The sequence below is a fragment of the Ambystoma mexicanum genome, chromosome 3q, assembly GCF_040938575.1.
Source record: "Ambystoma mexicanum isolate Mex_15411 chromosome 3q, UKY_AmexF1_1, whole genome shotgun sequence".
Lineage (NCBI taxonomy): Eukaryota > Metazoa > Chordata > Amphibia > Caudata > Ambystomatidae > Ambystoma > Ambystoma mexicanum.
In genome coordinates this window covers 889,598,282-889,617,669 of record NC_090926.1, presented here as the reverse complement: position 1 = coordinate 889,617,669, position 19,388 = coordinate 889,598,282, and the positions used below count along the sequence as shown (strand labels likewise).

General features: G+C 43.8%; 1 protein-coding gene across 1 annotated transcript in view; it reads left to right on the top strand.

The window, feature by feature from the left end:
• Positions 1-19,388, top strand: part of NOL11 (nucleolar protein 11) — a 331,146-nt gene that overhangs the window by 21,246 nt on the left and 290,512 nt on the right. The window contains exon 3 of the mRNA XM_069655029.1: positions 2,876-2,932. Within this exon, the coding sequence (XP_069511130.1) occupies positions 2,876-2,932 (57 nt within the window). The remainder of the gene's footprint in view (positions 1-2,875; positions 2,933-19,388) is intronic.

The window sequence follows — 19,388 nt, the reverse complement described above, 5'->3', positions numbered from 1 at the left end:
AGGGTTAAACCTGGTTTGGCACACGTAGTAAAACCCAAGCAAGACCTCACAAACAAATGGCGAAACAAGAAGACCGGGCCATTTTGACAAAAATGTTCACCTATGGGTGCTATACTGCAGCTGAGGATTCAGCCTGCGGTAGAGAAGCACAATGGTAGGGAAATTAAACCACTGCCACCAGCCATTTAAAGTAGTGAGGGTAGTATACAAAATGTTGCATGTGTAAGTAGGAAAATGGGCTACTAAGTAACCCCCCAGCACTCCACATAAGATGGGGTGTGCTGGACCTACATAGGAAAAAGTAAAGTCAACTTCACTTTACTACTCTTGGGATTGTCTGGGGTTGTTGATTTTGTCTTTATGGGTATCGCATGTGTTCTATTTTACTTGGCTTCACCTGTCTAGGTGTTGTGGAAGTTTCTTAGTTGATTCTGGGAGTTGTCAGTGTCCTCTTTAGTCATCATTTTTCCATTCTTTTGTTTCGGTTTTCAGTTTGAGTGGTGTTGAAGAGCCAGGTTTTTAGTAATTTCCTAAATTTTAGGTGATCTTTGGTGTTTCTTATTTCTTTTGGGATGTTGTTCCAGGTTTTTGTGGCTAAGTGGTAGAAGGAGGTGCCTCCAAGTTTTTTCTTAAGGTATGGTTTTAGTTCCAGGCGGATTTCGTTGCTTGACCTGAGGAGTCTCATTGGCTTGTTGTTCTCATTGGAGAACAGTAGTGCACCCAAGAGAAGGTATTTAAACCTTAAGAGAAATCTAAAGGCTTTCTGTGTGACGCTGCACTGAAGGTGCTGTGTGTCACCATACAAAAAGTAGATGCCTAGAGAGTTCGTCAGACTCCAGAAACAATGGAAATAAAGAATCAAATCCAAATCGGGTCAAAATACATGAGAGTGAGAAAAATGTTTTGGTCACTCTAGGATAAAAATTAAAAAGTCCTAAAGTCCAGCAAAAGAGCTGGGGGTCTCTAAGGTTGAAGGGTATTAGCACAGAAATGAGAAATCTCCCTAACACTCACCATTCTAGCAGAATGGTGACCCTCCTGTGCATTACCCCGTCTGATTTTAAAAGTAATGAATGTAGTTTCACTGCCACCAGCCATTCAAGTTAACTTGCAATTGTAACATAAATGTTACCTTTTTTTAATTTGTTTTTTTATTAGTACTTTGGTTATAAATACAACAAACTTTTAGCACAATATATCACTAAATTAATAATACATTATAACAAGTTAATGATTTATACAAATCATTGCTTAATAGGCTTACAAACAGTTAAAACAAATCAAATCCCGATAAGATCAATTCAGATCGAATAAAACCATTAAGATTTGATATTTTACTCAATTGAAATATATTAATATGAAAGTTCTTCAATATATACAATATGAAATCGTACAGGGTGGTCCTTAAGATAAAACAATTTGGTGAATGGCTACACTCCACACATGAAAAGCAGCCACAGTGAAAACTATAGGCTCTGCTCCAAAGATAGAGCTCCAGACCTGATCAGATTTAAGGGAGTCTGCGCTGGTGATGAAACAATAATAGCTCTTTAAATAGCAAAGCTTCCATTTGGGGCACTGAGTAAGGAGATGGCATGAAATTTATACAGCCAAATTGCAGTCAAAATGCTAGATTTTTCCAACGTCCTGTGTGCTCTCTGGTAGGTAAGATGTTAACACGTAAGTAAATTTGTAAATCTATAAATGTTACCAGGTAAGTAAGAAAGGTGATATATAGCGTATCTCTCAGCACACCACATAAGGTGGGGTGTGCTTGCTCACTATATAAAATGTAAAGGGGATGTAAATCACACTTTACTGGGTGAACTACTGTTCCCAAGTGGTAGAGAGAAAGTCCAAAGGGAAGGCCAAAGGGGCAACCCAGCCGAATCCCAAAAGTTATAGAAAACTATAACTCCAATAACACACTATGGAGAGACATAAAAAGGTCCCCCCATAAAAAGAGTAAAGGACTAGGTGAGCGGGGAAAAAGATTCCCACTCACCAAGGGAAAAGGCAAAATAATAAGTACAAACAAAACCTTCTGAGGTTAACCCGGTTCTATGTGATATTCCCACATTTTAAAGCACAAACACAAAAATAGACTTGTTTTGGGGTGCGTTTGTGTTGGCTTTAAAGTGCGAAAATAGGACATACTGACCGCCTCATTCCTGCCCCCCACCCTGTCCCGCTTATTCTCTTGCTAATAGGGGGGACTTAAACCCTTGAACTGCCCATTTTCCCATCCACCAACCCCTTCCCGACACAACGTGCACATACTCTCTACACATGCACACACTCGCACACACAAACAGAAACGTACCTGTTCTCCCACAGCGGCTCTTCCTGCTACTGACGTGCCTGTCAGCCCCTGCACGCACTCGTGTGCGGCATGGGCATGACAGTTCAATTTAGAAAGACTGCTCTGTGCGGTAACAGAGAGGCCTTTCTAAATCGATTTATATTTTTTTTTCCATGTTTTGTTTTGTTTTTTGTTAAAAGGGTCTTTTCACTTTGGACCATTGGCACAGGTCAGGAAGATTATTCACATTTATGAAAAACTTACCTAACAGCTTGCTTACGTCCAAGCTAGGTATCCAAAACCATTTGTCTCGTGCAGTTAAAACATTTTGTTTGGTTAAGGTTGGAAGACCTTTCTTTTTACTTAGCAACAGGTCCTGGGAAGGGTGTATGATCCTGTGACTCAAATAACCAGAAATGCTCATTCAGTCTTAAATGCTTTGCATTAACTGCCTACCTATATTATAAATTACTAATTTAAAAATGCATGCTTGTCTTTTAAAGGATAGTTGTGTGAAGTATCAGAAAATGTGTATATTGCAATGACCATTTTGTTTGCCTCTTTATTTTAAAGGTTCTAAGAATATGGAAGGAGGACGATGTTAATTTGGAGAAAGTATTTAAAGCCACTGTAAGATTTTTATTTTTTAAACATATTCCTTTAGTATATTTCTGATTTTGTTGCTTGCATCTTTTTGGCTTTTGCTGCTGTCATTCCATGACATTTGACGTAGCATGAAATTCAGTAGGTGTAGAAGTATAGTGGACAATAACATGTAAAATGTCCATCCATGCTTTTGTGAGTCCACCTATGTACTGGTTCCATTTGCATCTTGCACTTTCTGTTCAGACTTGCATTAATAATGAATCGTTACCATAACCTAGAGTAAGGTCGTGTTTTTTTTTTACAAAAGAATTTCTGGTGTCCCACAAATTGTTATAGTAACCGTATTTCAACACATGCTCTCAACCTCTCTGAATGCATTACCTACACATGATAATGTAATAAGTTACGGTGGGGATGAGTATGGATAGTAAAAGCGCTTAAGTGGTAAGTTATTGATTACAAGAGTGAATGGATTGGATAGCTGCACACCTGTGAATGTAGCGATAAACCCTCTCCCTATTAACAATAGAATGTATTACTGTATTTGACACTGTTAATGTATCATGTGAATTGACTGTTTATAGTAAAGCCTTGAAAACGACCAGTAGGTCGAAGCACGTGTCGACAACAGGGAAACAGTCAAGCAATTAATAAATTGCAACTACAAATAATTCTGGACAAGAAAGTCATTATTATCTTGTGTTTTAGAACCATTGAAGATACGAGCGCGCAACTGTGAAAGTGTAGCTGTATCTACACATGTTTATAGTGTGAATCCTACTGCAGCTCATCGAAGGCAATCCACTTTCTGCTGTGATGACCAATGTTGGACCCATGAGTCTCTCTAAAGTTACTCATGTTTATTTATAGTCTGTCTCCACTTAAAAAGGGAAATCCTGGGAGAGCTCAATCTAGTTATATAGTATACTAGTAATGTCTATTGTTCGGCGTGGAAGTAAAGGGACCTACATTTTGGAGGAACTTGAAATTTCAACTATACACAAGTGTGCACTGCTGTATATAAAGTATCCGTGATGAGTTTTTCAGATGATCACACCACCTTACAGTGGGGTGTGGCAGGGGCCCTTTGTATCACGTTACTTGCATGATTTTCCAAGACTGGCTGGTAGCAGCAGATATTTTCTACTCTGGATTATTTTTTTCCATGCACTTTTGCATTTTACAGCATACATTTTGAATACCACATTCTCCAAAATAGCTGTACCACATGTTTTCGCCATATCCTTTGGCCATGTTGTCCTTTGGCTTTCTTCCGGCCCTCACAGGTCTGGAAAGCCCTTTTCGGGGCAAAACAGCAGGATGTGGGGGTTGGGACTGACTGATCCCAGCCGACATCTTGGCCAAAGTGTGTCAAGTTGTTGTGCAGATCTAAGGGCAATAGGCTATCCATGATTGGGTACCCTCTACCAGTTTGAATGTACAGACACTATTGCTTTGAGAGCAACTCCCAGCGTGAATTTGGGATACAAGGTGGACTACTGCAGCCCTTCTTTATCTGTGCTTCACCCTCTGGAATGTAGGAACAACCAGTCCTGGCCCCTGCTTAGTGTCCTGCCCTTTTCTGCACTGGTCACCACCCTGAGTTCAGAATTGTGACCCTGCAGATACTCGGCTTGGGAGACGAGAACAATCGCCTTTTTCTTGCATTTGCCAGAAATGCAAGAATCTTTGCGTCATTAACCATATTTGTCTGTTTTTTTAGCTGCATTGCGCGGCGGCCCCTCCTCCCTGCTCCCGGAAACTCCTCCTAACTTGCGGTGCATGTGCATTGTCGTGCACGCACTGCAAGTGTTCCCAAATGTGCTGTTGGGCTGTTAGGGTGGGAGGGTATGAGGGGGGGGTAGAGGGAGTGGCAGAAATTATTCTATTGCTTGGATTGTATTTTTGGTGAGTGTTTAGTGTTCTTTTTATATACGAGCACTGGGCTTTTGGTTTGTTGGTGAGTGGCCCAAGAGGAAATTATGGCCAGCGGCTTACGCAACGGCTGATGCACTGAGGTGCTATTGTCAAGTAATTAGAATGTTGATTCATTGGTGTGTGTTGGCTAGTGCACCTACCCGGACATGAGCGCTGAAGACTCGTTGCCCCTTATTGACTGTACTGCAAATAGTGTTGACAATGTGGTACAGGACAAATTGGTCTCCCCTATGACGCCAAACCTGCTTAATGCGGGTAAGCTAGTTGCTGGAAATATAATTAAAGTGACCGTTCATACTGCACAGGTCGACCCATCTGACCCGAGTACATGTGATGCTGATGGAAAGTTTGATGAATTAACCCAGAGTTTAGAGGAAGCCTCCATGAAAGGCCAAGTTGCTGGGGATTGTGAACCCACGCAGGCACATGTAATGAGTATCTCGAACGTGTCTATAGGCACTAATGAGTCTGTGAATGACCTTTCAAGGATTGGATCTGACATGATGGCTGAATTGGACAAATGTGTCAGGTTATCTATTGGTATTTTGACACCATTATTTCCACGCACACATGGAATTGAAGCTTTGGTACTCTAAAACAAAGAATGATCCGTTGTGTTCTGATGGTAGCAGTGACTGCACTGAACCCTTATTTACATGTACCTCCAACAAACTTAATAGGGATTGTCATTTGCTAAATGGGGAAGATGCTTATAAGTTAGAAACCAATGAACCTAATTGGAGTAATCCATCAATAGTAGGGGAGGAAGGCATTGATGTACTTCCGAATAGGGTGGAAGCGAACATCAATATGTCCTCTCCAGCCTTATCAGAGGCGCCTAGTTTTACCTTCCCAGTAATCATACGTATATTGGACCTTTTGGACAAAGGGCACGATTATACCCATCACGAGATAAGGGAGATTAAATCTTCTATGAGAGAATTCCTTGCCAAAATTAATAGGTTGGAGGGATTTGTAATTGCAAGGGAGACTTGCCCTAACAAATTAAGAGAATCCTCCATGATACCTATTGTAGCAACTCAAGGTCCGATACTAAAGGAGGTGATGTCCTTTGAGGATAAAGGCATGCAGTGCTTTGAATCAAATGCTTACAGCATGGCTGCAATTGCCATTGATATGAACGAAATGAAAACTGCGTTACAGAATATCAGACAAAATACCCTTCAGAACATGGGTGGCCCAACGTCCCTCCCAGCTCCCGCAGGATGGGAATCAGTCTTTGGATAACCCATCTGCTCTGAACAAGATAATCGAACAAATGGAGGAAGAGGAGGGCACTGTAAGTGCTATTAATGAAAAGGTAGTCTTTTAGTCAAGAGGCACTAAGAAACCTCAGAATCGTGCAATCAGAAAAGCAGAGAAAAAACAAAAAGCTGCAAATGAACAAGCCAAAAATTAAGTGTGTGTGTGTGTGTGTGTGTGTGTGTGTATATATATACACACACACACACTTAATTTTTGGCTTGTTCATTTGCAGCTTTTTGTTTTTTCTCTGCTTTTCTGATATATTACAACTGGCGAAAACATAAAAGTAGGCAAATCTCGTATGGAAAAAACAAACTCCACATGTCCACTGAGGATGATATAATCGATGTGGACCAACTTAGTGAAGAGAGTCGCGCTCTTTTCCGTCATAAATCCATTGTTCAACCAGTGAGCATAGTGGCAGAGGGTGAAAGTAATAAGGGTTAAGTAGAGAAGAATGGTAGGCCTACCAAAAAGGGGACTTTAACCCCTCCAACTGATCCATCTGTGGAAGTGGAGAAAAATCAGGTGAACCTCAATAATTAATTCTGTAAGGAGTAAAGGAAACGCACGTTTACTGCCCCTATGATTAGTATAGATGGTGTGCCCTCTGAAGTGAGTCCTGGGGGTGAAAAGACCATCTCAAGAAGGCTCTATAACAGAGACCAGTAAGGGTTGCTCATATGCTGAAATCTGTACTGGGGAAATTGCTAAACCTAAGCCTGAAAAGGGCTTTATAATAGTGACTGGCTCGGGATTATCTAGGTAACTTACTATAGAAAAGCTGGTAGAGCAGGCCGTTTATGGGGGAGGTCGGCAGCCTGGATCCACTATTGTTCCCCACAAAACATCCCCCACCTTGGAGATTGGTAACCTCTGCAGTCTTAAGCATCCTTTATTTGATGGGAAATGCACCGATGGGACCTCACATTCAGTTTTATCGAATGGCAATCAAAGAATTGGCCCTTGCAGACGGTATGGCGCGCACAAGCATGTAACCGGGTTGGGACTGTACCCCCGGCCGATCTTTTGGGGTCATTGAAAAGAGCCCTTGAAGGTGGTCTGATAACTTCTGAACCATTGATCAATGAACTTGACTTACAAGGGATTGCTAATTCAGTACAGGATAGGCAACCTAATGCCCATGGAGTCTCATACAACCGTGGCATGGACACGTTGGTCATGGGGCACGGATTAGTAAGTGTGAACATCACAGAACAAACTGTAGTGGCTCCCGCTGTTATGACAACAGGTAGCAATTTAGGCATTGGTGAAGTATCCGACAGGTCAAATGACCAAAGGGATAGTACAGGGAGTATAGGTCGGTCAATCAATATCATTGGGCTGGAGGGTAAAGTGGAAATATTAGCGCGTGCTCGGATTAACAGAAAATATTTGCTTGAATTGATGGCTAGTATTCCTCCCTTAAGAATTCTCACTACGAAGGACTTTGAAGGCATCTCTCTACTATGTTATAACAACTACAGAATGACTTGCTAGGTACCTAAAATATATTTGGTCATATAGATCGGAATTGTTGGAACTAGGCTTCACATTGCATAAATTCAGTGATGAAATGGGTGCGCGGGAATTTTTGCAATATCACTTGCCTTGCAATGGCAAAGAAGCGGGGCCCACCACTGGAATGCATGGTAACAATGCTGATGAAAAATTATATACATCTCAATTGCTTTCCATAGCATCGAATAATAAGGAGCCTGTCTGGGTTGAGCCCATGTTGAAAGCAATATTCAACAACAAGGGTGGCAATATTACCAACTAGCAGCAATTGAATCTTGTCCATACACTCATGGAACTCTTGTGGGTTTAATAAAATTCCTAAGTGGTTGGCCTTGTTGATGCCCTCGCAAATGCCTAATCTTATGTTGATTCAGGAAACGATGAAAACTGAGGATCTGCTATTGCATGGTTATCGTACCTTTTGTACGCATGCAATTAAGGCAAAAGAGGGATGGCCCGTAGGAGGCTTGCCGATCGCAGTAAATATTGATTGCACCTCCAAGCTAATTTATGTATCTGATCATGTTATCGCTGTTGTTATTACCCTTAATGCATGGAAGCATAAACCTCTATTGCTAGTTGATCTATACTGGAAGCCTCAGAAAATTGGTATAGAGGCTATGTTTGAAGAGGTTGACCTTTGCCTTGAAAATGCATGGGTACATGAATATTATTCTGACATTGTGGGAGGGGGCTTCAACTCATATTGTTTAGAAAGGGCAAAGGCGGTTGCTGTACAAGAGAACGAAGTAACTAGGACTGCTAGGACGAGAGGAAAGAAACGGGCCAATTTGTAGATGATTGGGGATTGTGCTTTGTGCGGATTCTACCTTTTAAACATACATGGACCAGGGGAACGAAGACTTCAATGATTTATTTATTTATTTGCATATCTCACTCTTGTTAATATAATGAAACCAGTGATTGTACATAAGATCACATACAGCGATCATGCACCTATCGAAATATCTATTGGCATTACATATTCGGAACATGTAGTCGATGAGTTACTGCAACTACCAGAAATTGATCGAGCAAACCTATCTCTTAGATGGAATCCTGTGTTCTGTCACAAATTAGTAAATCTTGTCCATCTTAAATTTTGAAGATTTTCATGATTTAATCTCCCTTTCAGGACTTTGTTTACTTTAAAAGGAAACAATTATATCTAACATATTAAATACACCCCTACCTGATCTTATAGCAAGGCAGAAAATCAGGCAACCTTTATTAAACCACAAGTTTTACCATAAAGTTATGCTTACTAAGCATGTAAGGAATAGAAGGTTGAGATCCCTAAAACACGACAATTTGACTATTCCCCTATATTTGGCAAAACAAAACTATTTTACAAGACTTTAAGAATAAAATTAGAGGTATCAAAGTCTTAACTTACAACAACAATAATTACGAACTGATAAGATTGATTTGTAAACATGACACAAGACACATCTGTTCGATTATTAGACATCCTGATTCTCGTGCTAACGACCTTTCACCAAATCTATTTTCTGCTGAAGATTGGGAACTTCATATTGTAAACCAGTATCGATTGCCAGTGCGTTTTGTGGTATGTACATATAAGCATACTATAGGCATCGACACGCATGTATTTAATTGGACAATACAGGACATAGAGTGGGCAATTGGACGGTTATCCCACTCTAAAGCAGCTGGACCTGATGGTATTCCGCCTTGTGTTTACAAGGCCGATCCGCTGCAATGGGCAGGAATCCTGAAAATTAAATTTGACACAATCATGCATGGAAATGAACCACGAACCTGGGTACCATCCATAATCGTACTGATTTTTAAAAAGGGCGACCCAGGTAATCCTGAGAATTATCGTCCATTTCCCTCATGGACGCAGCCGCAAAGGTCTTTGCAATTCTGATTTTGCACGATATGGAAAAATATAAAGCATCTCATAACATCTACTCAAAATATCAAACGGGCTTCCGAAGAGGGATGGGCACTGTGTTGAATGCCACTACTGTAGCACATATATTAGGTGGTTCTGAAATAAAAGGAACATGCCCAGTTTACATGGCATGCATTGACATGTCTAATGCATTTGATACTGTTGTAAGAAATATGCTTTGGAGCAAGCTGTCTATTCTTGGCATTCCTGATCTATTGGATTGTGCAACTTCATACCAATACTGCATATATGATTAGATTAACATTAGCTGGGGCAATGACGAAACCAGTGCCTACGCACCTTGGACTGAAGCAAGGCTGCAATTTAGCTGCAGCACTGTTTAATTTATATCTATGCGACCTTGACAACCTATGGTCTGGATTCAAGGGTGTTTGCAGCAAGATTTGGCTCACTGAGGCTTCCTTGGTTAGCATTTGCTGACGATATTATTCTATTTATTGTTATTTATCTGTTTCTCCTCTGCTTCGCACTTGCCACTTCTCCCCTCTTTCCACTTCTTCCCCCCCCCCTTCCATGCACTTTTCCCCTCCCCCTCTCCCATGCACTTGCGCGTTCTTGATGTCACTGGACCTAGTAAGATCGCTGTTTTGTTCTCCCCTGTTCCCCTCCCCTCCCTTGCCTTGTCGCGCTCTGAAACACTTGTGTACGAGCGGGCTAGAAATAAAATATCAATATCAATATTTGACCTTACACCGTCAGGATTGCAAATAAAGCTACAACTATTTGAGAATTTCGTGTATGCACTACAATGATGGTCTTCAAAGCTGGGAAAAAATTAAGAGTACATTTGGAAACCTAATGAAGTCTTAATTGCTCCATCAGTCGATTATTTATATGTTTCTAATATATCATCAGTCTCTGGAATGAAAGACTGAAGATAAAAATAAGGCCTCTTTTGTGTCAAATGAAACTTATTTTCTCCAAGTACTGTACATTGTCATTTGTTACCGTTGCTAGAATTCTTAAATCTAAATGTCGAGCCGCTGATATTGTATGCCCTCGATACATGTTTGTATGACCTTAATAAACAACTTGATGTACTGCAGGGACGCTTGGTAAAATCTGCTTTGCGCCTTTCTCCAGCCATACCAAACAGTATTATTAGACATGAGTTCAGTCTAGTATCATTATCATGTAGAAGGGAAGGACACGCATTAACGAATTATGCAAAAAGGGTTGACCCTTCCAAGAACTCTCTCTATCAGGACTATCATACAATCCTATCAGGTGACTGTACAGGTTCCGTCATGCAGTATCATAAGAGGATGCAAAATATCTTAATTGGATTGGATGTTACAACCAATGATGTATGCCTTAGACCTGTATACGTCAAAAAAAAAAAATTTCAACAGGATTGGATGCGTACTCTAGGAGGAATTACGAGATATACTACGTACTCCGAATATGCAAAGTTAATCCATAAAAGAGACCTCTGCGGCACATACATAGCGATGTTTCAGTATGTATGCAGTATATACGTTTTAAACTGAACCTGTTCCACACCAGAGAACGGATTAAGCACTGGGACGGCTCAGTGGGCAAAAAACAAGAGGTAAAATGTTGCTTCCCTGGGTGTGAGGAATCCAATGAAACATTAAAGCACTTAGTGCTTGAATGTATACAATTCAAGGATGCTAGAACAAAATCATTAATGAAATGTGTTAATATTGAATTTGAGTATGCGCTTGAATTCCATTGGAACAGGATGATGTTGGGGAAACATAACCCCTTGATTTTTGCATTGGTTCGCCTATTGAAAGTAATCGAAGCTGATTTGGGAAAGTATGTTTGTCGATTTATGGGTATCTAAGAAAATCTATATGGAATAGACTATCTTTGTTTACATGATGGTTGAGGGTTTCCATAACTCGCATAAGGTCCAATCGCACTGTCCAACTCTGGTTTATTATTTCAAGAATGCACTGGATCATAATCTTACAATGATTTGGTTGATAATAGTAATCTGAACTTATTTTTTTTAGATTGATTATTTAATTGTAAATAAGTCAAATTACATGTTATGTTATTTTGCATTTATATAGTGCCTTATATACCATTGGTATGGTCTGAAGGTGCTGGTAGGTTGAACGCCCTTGGGAACCGAAGTTCAGATCAGTAGAGAGAGTCAAAAGGTGCATGTGAGCACCGGGTATGTGTGCAGCTTGTGCGATATCCGTATAGTAGCTGCTTCATAGCGGTAGGTGTGGTGGTTGAGAGATCAGGAGAATGTGTTTGTTCAGGCAGGTTTTATCCAGAACGGCTGTGGCTGCGTTGGGCCTGAGGAGAACGCCTAGCTGGGGGTTGTGAGACCAGCAGTGTCCACTTAGAATGATGTGGAGTGAGCGGCGGATGTTGGTATGAGAACAGTTATACCGAATGGTGTCATAGTATCTCTGTGTTCTAGTTGAGTGGTGATGTTAAGGAGAGAGTAAGCGTGGTGGTGTGATTTGATGAGTTATATGCTCTTTCAAATGTTCTCTGCATTCTAAGCCAACCGCTCCGTACGCCTATCCGCTCCGTACGCCTATCCGCTCCGTACGCCTATCCGCTCCGTACGCCTATCCGCTCCGTACGCCTATCCGCTCCGTACGGCCATCCGCTCCGTACGGCCATCCGCTCCGTACGGCCATGCGCTCCGTACGGCCATCCGCTCCGTACGGCCATCTGCTCCGTACGGCCATGCGCTCCATGTCCTCATCCACTCCATGCCCTCATCCACTCTATGCCCTCATCCGGCCCATTGCGCTCTATACACCCATGCGTTCCATTCCCTCGTCCGCTCCATTCCCTCGTCCGCTCCATTCCCTCGTCCGCTCCGTACACTCGTCTGCTCCGTACACTGATCCATTCCCTAAACCCATCCACTCCCTACACTCATCCGGTTCATACCCTCATCCGCCTCGTACATTCATTCACTCCATACATTCGCCAGGTCTGTAGAATCGCCTGCTTGGCGATAAACACACTCTCCGCACTCCTGCATTCATCAGCTAACCAGACTTGTTGGCTCTACATACTCATCCGATTCACATACTCATCTGTTCTACACACTCATTCTGTATTTTGCTCAACCGTTCTGCACATTAATCCGGTTTGCGTTCTTGCGTTCTACTCGCTTCTCTGAAGTTTACGCACTCATCCGCATTACGTATTCACCCCCTCTACGCACTCTGTATTCTATGCCCTCACCCCCTCTGCGCCCTCACCCCCTCTGCGCCCTCACCCCCTCTGCGCCCTCACCCCCTCTGCGCCCTCACCCCCTCCAGCGCCCTCACCCCCTCCAGCGCCCTCACCCCCTCCAGCGCCCTCACCCCCTCCAGCGCACTCATCCGCTCCAGCGCACTCATCCACTCCACGGACTCATCTGTTCCATGGACTCATCCCCTCTCCGCAATCATCCGTTTTAAGCACTCTTTTCACGCATCCGACAGCGGTATCCTATTCTATTTATTCAATCTCACACACTCATCTGCTCTATACCTTCATCTGCTCAGCGTACCCCTCCGCTCCATACACCCCTCCGCTCCATACACCCCTCCGCTCCATACACCCCTCCGCTCCATACACCCCTCCGCTCTATACACTCCTCCGCTCCAGTTTACTCATCTGTTCATCACATCCATCCATCTATATTACACGCACATCCGTGTTATAGGCTCGTCCGCTCTACATATCTGTCCGCTCTGCACACTCATCCGTTCAACATGTTCATCCATTCTATACACTCATCCGGTTTACTTATTCTTTTGATTTCCACACTCATTCGCTATATAGCTTTCTGTTCTTCCATTCCTGCATTCTTCGACTCGGTGCATTCATCTGTTCTACCGGCTTCATCAATTCAAACTATATCATCCTTGCCATTCACTTTGTTCACTTCTCATGCAATCTGTCAATTTCCGCAGTTTAACTTTCCTTACTGTTTCCGTATGATTTACTCTTATTAACCCTTGTATTGCTTTGATCTACTTTATTTGTTTAATTCGGTTTGTCCTTCTAATTTATAGTAGGAGTTATTTTAGCTGTTAATTTCTCGCATCAGTGGGTTGTTGGATTGGTGTCATGAAGTTCTTGTTAGTCTGTTTTGGGATAGTATGGTACGGGTTGGTTTTATGGGAAGAGCCAGGTTTTCAGCAGTTTATGGAAAGACGGTAAATCTTCAGTTAGGCGGATGTGGGGTGGGAGTGAATTCCATAGCGTGGGGGCCAAGGCTGAGAAGGATGCTCCGCCTAGCCTGACTGAGTTAGTCTTTGGTATGACTAGTGGGCCGGCTGAGCTCGATCTTAGGGTGCGTGGGGAGTGATAGGGTTTTAGTTTTTCTTGAAGATATTCAGGTCCGGTTTTATGCAATACTCGATGGGAGATGCATAAGGTTTTGAAAGTCATCTTCCGGGCTACTGGAAGCCAGTTCAGCGTCTTAAGGGCTGGGGAGACGTGGTCTCTTGGGCCAAGCGCAAGTAGCAATTTGGCTGCCGTGTTTTGTGCCCTTTGGAGTTTATTCAGTTGGTACGCGTGGATTCCGAGGTATAGGGAGTTTGCGTAGTCCAGTCTTGATATAACGATTGATTGGATGGCGGAGAGTCTGTTGGGAAAGGAGAGATATGGAAAGATGTGTCTAAGGGTTTTAAGGTGGAAATGGCAGGACTTTGAGACGTTGTTGACTTGGCGCGAGAGAGTTAGGTCAGAGTCAAGGGTGCACCCAAGATTTTTCACTGATTTGGAGGCGATCGGTGAGTTGCCCATGGCAGCTGGCCATGGTAGTGGGTGCGGAAGAAGTTCTGAGTTGCCACATACCATGATTTCAGTTTTGGAGGGGTTTAACAGGAGGTGGCTTTGAGTCATCCAGAGTTATATGTCAAGGAGGGAGGAGGCCAGGTCAGGTCGGAGATTGTAGTTTTGAGTTCAGGAATTATCTGGGTGTAGTCGGCGTAGTTGTAACACAGGATGTTGTGTGAACGGATTATTGGGGGGAGGATGGTCGGGTAGAGATTGAACAGGAGGGCAGATAGGCATGCTCCTTGTGGGACTCCCGTGTGGACTGGTCGGGCTTGGGAGGTATAGGTGGAGAGTATCGTTATTTGGTATCTATCTTTGAGGAATGAAGCTATCCATTTAAGAGCGGTTCCACGAATTCCTAGGGAGTGGAGGCGGTCTAGGAGGATTGAGTGATTGATCGTGTCAAAGGCGGCAGATGGGTCGAGAAGGATTAGCGCGGCGCATCCCGCGGAGTCTGCCGTCATTTTAAGGTCATCCCAGATTGAGGTTAGGGTGGTTTCTGTTCCGTGACGGGCTCTGAAACCTGATTGGGCGGGGGTCTAGGAGATTGTTGGCTTCGACAAAGGCATTTAGTTGGGAGTATGTGGTTTGGTCAATGAGTTTGGCAAGGAATCTGGTGTTTGAGATGGGGCGATAGTTTTTGGGCTCGAGAGGGTCGAGCGAAGGTTTTTTAATTAGTTTTGACGTGAACCGTTTTGAATGCGTCGGGAAAGATACCAGAGGAAAGGGAGGCATTTATGATGGATCTTGCGTGTTCTCCTGCGCAGGTGGATCGAAAATTAGTTTGAGGGTTGTGGCTGGGCAAGGGTCCAGCGGCGATCCAGATGGTTTGCGGGCAGATAGAAGTTTGAAAAATTTCTCTGGTGATATTGGACTAAAGGATTCGAATGTTGGTTGTGTAGAGGTCGCAGCTGGTGGGCTGGCCAGTACGGGTGGATGTACGGGCGGAGAATTGCCTGGTGGATGTAAGAGAGCCTGTTTCGTGGTTAGAGTTTTTGTTCTTTCGAGAGCTGTGGTGTAAAAGTGGAGGGAGAGTGAGTCACATAGTAATTGTGAGGGGGTCAGGATGGTTGTGACGCGGGCCGGGTTGGTGAATTCGGAGATGATTTTGTGGAGTTCTTTGCTTGGGTTTTTGCAGTTTAGGATTCGGGAGCTGTAGTGGGCTTTTTTTTGCTTTCCGGATTTCAGCCTTGTACTGATAGAGGTGGCGGGCCAAGGTGGCCTTGTTCTCCTGGGTTTTGTCTTTCTGCCATTTGCGTTCTAGGTATTTATATAGTTGTTTAGTGATCTTCAACTCTGGAGTGAACCATTTGGGGAAGAGGCCACGGCGGGCTGATGGTTTGCACGGGGGTGTGAGCCGCACCAGAGATGCGTTGAGCTATGAGTCAAAGGCATCCGGGGTTAGTTGTTTGGAGAGAGGGTCGGTAGGTGGTGGAGACTGGAGGAGTGCCTCGGCTAGGTCCGGGGTGATTATTAGTTTTTTCCAGCATTTGCCTAGATTCGGCGTGTCAGATTCGAGTACGGGAAGGGGGTCGGGTGAGCGAAAGGTGAACGAGAGGATAAAGTGATCGGACCAGATGATAGGGGTGGGTGGCTTTAAATGAATCAGAGAGTTGGAGGTTAAAATGGCATCGAGAGTGTGTCCTTTATAGTGAGTCGGGCCATTTATGCGGGGTTGGAGGTTAATTGCATCCAAACCGTCAACCAGAGAGTGTGTCATAGGGTTTGTGGGGATGTCGAGCCATATGTTGAAGTCTCCAAGAAGGGTGAGGTTGGGATGGTTTAGTTGAAGGGTGACAATAGAGTCGCAGAGGTTGTTTGCGAATTGTCCATCGTAGCCAGGAGGCCTGTAGATTATTAGGAAGCTGCGTGAGAGCGATGGGGAGATGGATATTTTAACAAGGAGAGATTCACAGGAAGGAATGGAAGGTTGGTTGTCAATGATTGAGGCGTGGAAGAGAGACTTGAAGACAAATGGTTCAGTTGGAGGAGGGAGTAGTCGGGGGTGGGGGGAGGCTTCGTGAGCGATTGGGGCGAAGTCATCAGAGAACCAAGTTTCGGTGATGAAAACTAGGTCTGGTTTGACAGAGGCGAGGAGGTCAAAGATGCAGTGTCTGTTTTTTGCTACTGATCTGGCATTAAATAGGATGCAGTTCACATCGGCAGGCGAGGTTGGTCTCGGTGATGGAGAGGGAGGGGGTGGTGGCGGAGAGAGTGGAGGAGGGAGGGGGGTAGGGTGGGTGACGCTCGATGGGAATAGAGGGCGAGCAGAATAATTGGTAAGTTTCGGGTGGCGTGGAAGAGATGGGTTTGGTTCGGGGGATTTGAAGGTGGGGTGTGTGCGGTTAGGTGTTTCAGTAGCAGTTGATGAGAATTGGAGGGAGAGGGGTTTCAGGAAGGGTGAAGCCACGGGGGAAGGAGGAGATTGTGGGAATGAGGTGGTGGGACGAGACAGTGGAGGCGAAGAGTGCTGAGAGATTGAGGGGGACCAGGAACGTTTGCTCTTTAGTTTCCTTGTTGCGATTGGGGTGTGTGAGAGGGTAGGGGGGTCAGAAGGGGAGACGGATGCAGCCTCGGTTCTAGCAAGGGCTAGGCGTGCAGTTTTTAGGGAGGGTAAAGGGTGCGATCGGGAGGAGAAGGTGGTAGGGGTGTGAGGGCAAGGCAGGGGGTGGGTGATTGCAGGGCGGGGTGTGCTAGGTATGATAGTGAGGGGAGCGGGCATGGTTAACGATGGCTGGTCGGAGGTGAGGTTCAGAGACAGAGTGGTCTTTTCATCTCTTTGGAGGGACTATTGAAAGGATTGATGTAATGTTTTCGTTTTTTAATTGTTTATATATTATATATATATATATATATATGTAAGAACTTTGTAAAGGCTTTGAAAAACATTAACAAATTAAAAAAAAAAGGAATATGGACATTTTGTCTTTATTAAACCATCTTTCTCTGTAAAGCGAATTCTCATAGACCCTCTGTTAAAAGTCTTAAGGGATTGCATCTGCCCTTGCAAATAATGTAGAAGTCGAAAAGGGCACTAAACATCCCAGAATCCTAGAGGTACTGGGACGAAGAAGATGGCTGAAGAGGTATGCAGATGTAGGAGTCCGGCAATTAAACCTTGTGGCCATAGCAGTAGTCGGGCAATCCAGGCTAATGGCCCTCACCTGAAGCCCATTACTGAACCTGGGAGGTATAAAAGGCCCCCTCAGGAAAGGATTAGAAGGAGCTGGAATTGAAGCTGTAGTAGTAGAAGCAGAGAAGAAGCACGAGGCTGGCAATTCACAAAGAAGTGGGAGCATAAGAGGGACGCTTGAAGGAGGGAGATAGCAGATTTCACCTGTAAGTTCCGAGAGAGTCCTATTCTCTCAAGATCTTGAATGCATAGGCTGCACAGCAAAAGACGTGCAGGAGACTACGTTTTCCCCATGTGAGCATTATTGCCCTTATTGCAAAGCTGTGAACATGCAGGAGACAGAGGCCAGAAGCAAGAGGCAAGCAGAGGGTCTTGGAAAAAATGGAACCCCCAATTCAATTTGGTGTATTGGAGACACTCGTGCAGGAGAAGGGTGTGGGTCCCTAACGAGCTAGAAGCCGTAGAAGTAGTAGTGGAAGTCGGGGAAGCAGTGCAACCCGCAAAGCAATTGTCTGAGAAGCCCACACTTTGTGTGAGTCTTACCGGTAACTTTTCAACTCTTAATTGAGTCACATATGACTTTATGTGAGCAGAAGCTGTTAGTTTTATTTCAAGTACTATTCACAATGAAAGATCTAACATTCAAGTGAGCGCAAAAACAATTGAACTACTTAGTCTGTTGCTATATAATGGATGGTCCCATGTCCCTAATTCAGGGACGCCAGTTAAACAATTACCAAATACCTAATCTTGACAATAATGGAGTTAGAAGGTATCAAATCTGAAAACTACATCAAAAGGAAGGTTGCTTGTGCCTGATTGTGATTCCCAATGGAAGTCAGAACTATATCCTTTGCCGTTACACAGAATTACAATTCTCTTCATCTTTAAACTAAATTTACTTTAAATACAGGCCAAGTGTGCTTAATTGTTTTTTTAACTAGAAGACTGAATCTTATAGTGTATTCAGAAGGGACATTCTTTCTATTTCTACAAAGTAAAGAGTAAAAAAAAATCCTGAAGAGAAGAACAAGCTTTACCCTAGCCAAGAGGCAAACTTTTTGTATAGTGTAACCAACCTTTCCAACAGTTAGAGGCATCCAATTGCACTGTGAAGTTGTTACCGCTCAAGTGGCCTAAAATACAAGTGTACCAGTATTCCGTGAAGCCGAGAGATTGGCTCCCTTTATGCGCACAAGCGTTAGGCCTGGGCGACCGTGTATGGGCAAACACCGGAATCTGCACTCCAGCAACAAAGGAGCGACCGAAAGACTCTAGGTAGGTATTACCCTAAGTCCCACCGTACCTTAGGAGGGGATGAAGAAGTAGCAGCTGGACTCCTTCATGGTGCATCAGCGCTGGCTTGGTCTCCTGTTCCTTGGTTGTGGTGACAATCAACAGTCATGCAGCATTCAAACTTTGGGTGGTGGCTGTCCTTTCCCGACAGCCAGCCTCCCAGTTGGAACTTGTTCCAGGCAGGCATACCAGAAGACGAAGAACAGCAATTACTGACTCCTCCCCTGCTTCCTTTCCTCGCAGACCCACAGGAGCTTCAGCAGGCTTTGCAAAGGATTCCCGTCAAAGACAAAAGTCAAAGCAGGACCTCCCCCACCCAGGATGGTAGAAATAGGACCAGGAAAGGACAAGCACACCAGAAATGGCTAAAAAGATGCACCATTTTGCGTCATTGGTGACCCTTCTGTTAATTTCCGTGGCTGTGAACACAGCCAGGGTAGGAAAAATACACAAAAGTTGATAGAACCCGTCCACTGCCACTAGCCATTCAGGTCAGCTTGTCACTGTAACAGAAATGTTTCAGGAGCAGTGAGAACGGGGATACTTCGTAACCCCTCAGCAATTCATATATGGTAGTGTTTTCTGACCTCACAAAAGAAAGGGTAAGA